The following is a 6,079-nucleotide window of genomic DNA, read 5'->3' as shown; positions in this document are numbered from 1 at the left end:
GCAATTTATCAAAAAAGTAAATGAAATAAAAATAAAAAATGGCAAGTTTTAAATGTAAGCTACAGTATTACATTGACTACAACAGAAATGAAATGCAGAAGTAGAGAACAAGAGGCCTTGTTGTCAAGAGGCTGGGTTCAAGATATAATATTCCAGCAAGTCTGGTTGATCAGTTACCGAAGAAGAATGTAAAAAAAATATATATATATATATATATATATATATATATATATATATATCAAAGTGATAAAATGTTGTGTTGAAAAAATGAGTACACTTTCCTGAAAGTTACTAAATAAAACTGAATAAGGAAAATTTTAATCAACACCTAAGTATGTTGAACCAAAACTGTTAAAGATAAGTAATTTCTTGACAGTTAAAAGTGTTATATAGCCTACTGAATCATACTCAGACTTAATGCTGACAACAGTGAAACCACTTGAGAGAGAACTGTCAGGAAATGTATTTCTTAGCAAAAAAAGAGAACAATGGTACAAGAGGAATACCAAATTATTGTTTTACGAATAAAAATATATCAAAAGTAAAATATATTTAAAAACAATGGACTTGTGAAACGGCCCCTGAAATAATTAGGGCTTCACTTTAAGCTTTCATTTAGTGATGAGTGAGTTTTTTTTTTTTTTCTCTAGAAGAAGAGCAGGAGAAACACCAAGAAAGTGTCTCAGAGCCGGCAAAAGCAATCAAAAGTGTGACACTTTATCACAGAGTAAGATGCAGCCTGCAGAAATGACATGAATGGTTGTTTATCCACACAAGAACTACCTAATGTAGCCAAAGCACAATAAACTCATTTACCTTTTTCCATAGCCCACATTTACAATATATAGACTTCTGGAAATCCATACTCTGGTCTCATGACACCAAATCAATTATTTCAGGTCTAACAGCATCCAAAATGTTGTGGCGTTGCTTGAGGAGGAGTACAGTAAGAAAAGCCTGGTTCCCATAGTGATGTTCAGTGGTAGTAAAGCTCTTATATATGGATGTATGAGTGCTGGATGTATGAGTGAGGGAGTTGTGCTTTATCAAAGCTGTCATCAATTCACACACCACTGTGTGATGGAATGCAAAAACCTGAAACTGAAGATGCAACCCTCTCCTCATTCACTGCATTGCTGGGCATTTTTTCAACATGACAATGAAGATATTCATTGTCCCAAGGTAAAAATTCTTCAGTAGACATATATATCGCCCCATTTTTAACACTCTTGAGTAGCTGTGGGGGATTCTGTAGAGACGAGCTGAGCAACACTCCCCATTAAAGACCAGGGCATTTAAGGAGGTTGTCAGCAGTTAAACATGACAGATGTGACAATTTGTCATGAACCTGTACACTCAGTGCCAAGAAGGGTCACAGCAGTGTACTTAGAGTTATGAAGGACATATTAAGTATTAGAATATTACACTTTGTTGAATTAAATCTAGAGTGTAATCATTTATGCAATCTTTTATTTAAACAAAATTGGCTAAATTTCTTATTTTACAGATATTAATGGCATATATTTTTCTGTTTTTGTTAAGAATATGTTTAATACATTTACATTTAGTCATTTAGCAGATGCTTTTATCCAAAGCGACTTACAAATGAGGACAATGGAAGCAATAAAAAGAGCAATGCTATGTAAAGGCCGGGACACACCAAGCCGACGATCGGCCGTCTGGCCTCGTCGGGCAGTTGGTGGGCGTTGGTTCGGTGTGTTCCGCGCGTCGGCTCTCGTGGGCTTTCGTCGGGCTCACGTCGGCCAAAGTTGTCGGGGCCGTCTGGGAATCTGACGAATCAGAGTGCGTGGAGGACTTGAACGTGAAGTGACATAACCAGCAAAGGAAGGAGTCAAGAGGGAAACGGCTCACTGTCATCATTTCGCAATTTGCACAATTCGAAACCAACTATGGCTGTGTGGAACGAAGCTATTGAAGACGAGCTGATCAATTTGATCCAATACAATATATCGAAATATATCTGACATAAATAGCCCAATTAACAGATTTTCAAAACGAAAGGAAAAGACTGAGTGACATATGCTGCGGAGTTTGGTTCATTTTTGTGTGAGCGGCGCTCTACGAAAGTTCACGGAAAGGAAACCGAGATGACAGAAATAAAAGTAAACACACTGCAGTTTTGAATGATCTGTATGACCAAAAATGACTGAGTTGTTCCGCTATTCGATCGCGCCGGCGCCTCACGCACACACAGCATTGCAAACGTTGTTTCATTATACATCTGTTGATTATAAGAATAAAATACAGTCCAAATTTAGAAACACTGGTAAAATTAAATAGTGCGTATACTGCGTAGTACAATCCGTGCCGTTCAGCCTGAGCTCGGGCCAAACACATATTTGCTCATGTGAGGAGGATGTTTTATAAGCACGTTAAGCACAAATCCTGGTTTAATAGTTTGGCATTCAAATACATCACGAATATGGACACATTTAATTGGATTCATGCCGAATGAGAGAGGTAGGCCGCGTCAGAACAATGCTGTTTGCTTAGTTTCGCTTTTACCCTCATTCGTTTTGGCTTGTTTAGTAACTTATATTCTTCATTCTTGTTTTGTTCTGAAAACCATTTAAAATAGCCTATAGGCTATTTATTGTGTTTAATGATTGTACATTATAACACTTTGCTTTATATTATATTTATATATACCAGTGTTATTTATGAATGTATTAATGTGGTTTGTGCTTATCCTTGTTTAACCTAAACTACAACGTAACATTAATAGACATACCGGTCTGTGGATATTTTGATGAAAGTAACTCAAAAGTAACTTAAAAGTAGTGTAACATTACAATTTAGAGACAGTAATATTGTAATGTAACTAATTACTTTTAAAAGACAGTAACTAGTAATATATAATGTATTACATTTTGGAAGTAACTTGCACAACACTGGATATAACGGAATACTGCCATCTGCAGGTACGCAACGGTATATCTCCTCACGCATGTGCAGAACGCACCTTCTAGTTTGTAGACGGGTGTCGTCAGTTCGGTGTGTTCGAGCTCAGTTTAATTGCCCAGACGCCTGCAGACGCAGCCGACTAGAGGCGACAAGACGGTCGGATTTTGTCGGCGCTAGTTGGTTGGCGTCGGGTTGGTGTGTCCTGGGCTTAAGTGCTCAGATTAGCTTAATGCAGTATACGTAGCTACGTTTTTTTTAATTATATAGTAAATAAAAAGAAAAGGGATAGAATAGAGCAAGCTAGTGTCAGGAATTGTCAAGGGAGGACTCAAACGCAGAATGAGCAAAATAACAGTTTATTGTAAGGACAGGGTAAACAAGAGGATGACGGCAGACAGTGGCAACACGGGCCTGGGAACACACGGCTGGGGGGGACAGGCAGGACGTGGAAGGAGGGACGGGTGCAACCCCGAAGAGAGTCCGGGCAGCCAGAAGCAGCAACCAGGAGGAACTCAGGAGGCCGGGCTGGAACGGACACACACACGGACACACACACACACACGGACACACACACACACACACACACACACACATACACGGACACACACACACACACACACACACACACACGGGGGAAGAGCTAGGTAAAACAAAAATAAAGATTATCAAAAAGACTAGAAAAATCAAATCAAAAGGATAACAAAAAGAAATAAATAAAAACTAGAATTTTACTTCAAAAGGGACGAGAAAGGGAAAGTAAAAACTAGTGCTAAGAAGAAAAAACTAAAAATAGATTAAAGGGGAATAACACAGACGGAAAGCTAGAACAGGACTGAATATAGCTAGAGGACAATTATCTAAGGGTGCTTTCACATCTGTGGTTCGGTTCATTTGGTCCGGACCAAGGGCAACAAATGATACATTGTAGCATTTTTCTGCCGTTTTAGGTCCTTTTCACACCACACTGATTGCTCTGGTCCGAACCAGTTGAAACGAACCAAAATGCAGTCATGTGACAACATCCACATCACTCGTTGGCCAGATCGTGTCATTGAACCACTGATCTATAATAGAGAATTATATAGATCAGTGTATTGAACGTATTTTCTAAACTGTTAGGCACGTTTTTTCAATTCGCGAACGCGCCGCATCGAGGTAAAAACATCTCAACTTTTCAGGATGCTGCAAAAAAAAATCCATTTATCCTTTGCTGAAACTTTAGCGTATTTATGGAGAGCGCAGGTCATGGTTGCTTAGCAACGGCAGACGCCACTGGAGCGCAAGCTTTCCACGCGTTTTTAGGCGCGACATGTGAACGGCACCTTAAACAATGTTCTCATTCAGATTGTGATGTTCTTGTGAGATTTTTGAAAGTTGGGACCTATATGATCATCAGACCAAATTTATGAGGCTCCGCACCTCCTCACAACTCCAAGTTTGTCCGCGAGCTGTCAAGGGGCTATGTTGCTAAAGCGCTAACTGTCAACAAATACTTGTCCTCATCCCATAATGAACAGCGCAGCAGACTACGGCACCTGGATTAGTCCAAAAAGGTGCAGTACTTTTTGCGGTTGGGTCTGTTCAAGTTCGGTTCATGTTCTCACCATAAACGAACCGCTCCAGTGTTCGTTTGAAAGCGTACCGAGACCACCTCTTCAGGCAGGTCTCGGTACGCTTCTTTGGTCCGCTTTTGGTGCGCACTCGAGTGCGATTGCTGTATTCACACCTGCCCAAACGAACCGCACCAACAGGGAAAACGAACTCTAGTGCGATTCAACCGAACTAAATAAGGCAGGTGTGAAAGCACCCAGGAACCCAGGAACCCCACCAGAAACCCCTCTAGGTCCATAGGGGGGTCTTGTTAGGAGAAACTTAGGACTGGGCTTGAGGTCTTGGGCTACCTTGGGTTTGCCCTCCAGGGCTACAGGAACTGGTTTGAGAGCTTCATCTGGGGCGCCCTCCTGGGCTATGGGAACTGGCTTGAGGGCAGAATCGGAGAGGCCCTCCTAGCTTACAGGAACAGGCTTGAGGGTTGAATCGGGGAAGCCCTCCAGGGCTACTGGAGCTGGTTTGAGGCCAAAATCCAAGACACCGTCCAGGGCTACAGGAGCTGGTTTGAGGGCAGAATCCGAGACGCCCTCCTGGGCTACAGGAAGAGGCTTGAGGGCTGAATCGGGGATGCCCTCCAGGGCTACTGGAGCTGGTTTGAGGCCTGAATCCAAGACGCCCTCCAGGGCTACAGGAGCTGGTTTGAGGGCAGAGTCCGAGACGCCCTCCTGGGCTACAGGAAGAGGCTTGAGGGCTGAATCGGGGATGCCCTCCAGGGCTACTGGAGCTGGTTTGAGGGCAGAATCCGAGACGCCCTCCTGGGCTACAGGAAGAGGCTTAAGGGCTGAATCGGGGATACCCTCCAGGGCTACTGGAGCTGGTTTGAAGGCAAAATCCGAGATGCCCTCCGGGGCTATAAGGATTAGCTTAGGGGATGAATCCAGGAACTCAGGCTTGGTGGCCATCTTGGTCAGGGATTCGGGCTTGACGGCCATCTTGGCCGGGAACTCAGGAACGGTGGCCATCTTGGCCGGAAACTCAGGAACGGTGGCCATCTTGGCCGGAAACTCAGGAACGGCGGCCATCTTGGCCAGATACTCAGGAACGGCGGCCCTTTTGGCCGGGGGCTCAGAGTTGGCGGCCATCTTGGCCAGGGATTCGGGATTGACGGCCATCTTGGCCAGGAACACAGGATCGGCGGCCACCTTGGCCGGGGATACCAGATTGATGGCTATCCTGGCCGGGATCTCGGGAACGGCGACCTTCTCGGCCGGGGATTCGGAATTGTTGGCCATCTTGGCCGGGGATACAGGATTGACGGCCATCTTGGCCGGGGACTCAGAGTTGGCGGCCATCTTGGGAGCCCACTCTGGACGCTCGGGCGAGACGTGACCTGACCCCGAAGGGACAGCTGTGACTTGACTTGGCTTTGAAGGGACAGCTGTGACTTGACATTGAAGGGACAGCTGTGTCTTGGATTGGCCCAGGAAGTGAGGCTGTGTCTTGGATTGGCTCAGGAAGTGAAGCTGTGTCCTGACATGGCTCGCGAAGTGAAGCAGTGTCTTGACATGGCTCAGGAAGTGAAGCAGTGTCTTGACATGGCTCT

General features: G+C 44.2%; 1 protein-coding gene across 1 annotated transcript in view; it reads right to left on the bottom strand.

Annotated features, from left to right (window-relative positions):
* The window catches only part of LOC141343268 (uncharacterized), a 16,802-nt gene extending 11,334 nt beyond the window's left edge, over positions 1-5,468 (bottom strand). The window contains exon 1 of the mRNA XM_073847861.1: positions 4,941-5,468. Within this exon, the coding sequence (XP_073703962.1) occupies positions 4,941-5,468 (528 nt within the window). The remainder of the gene's footprint in view (positions 1-4,940) is intronic.
* Positions 5,469-6,079: the final 611 nt, after the last annotated feature.

This window comes from Garra rufa, chromosome 9, assembly GCF_049309525.1.
Source record: "Garra rufa chromosome 9, GarRuf1.0, whole genome shotgun sequence".
NCBI lineage: Eukaryota > Metazoa > Chordata > Actinopteri > Cypriniformes > Cyprinidae > Garra > Garra rufa.
This window is presented reverse-complemented; position numbering and strand designations above follow the sequence as displayed.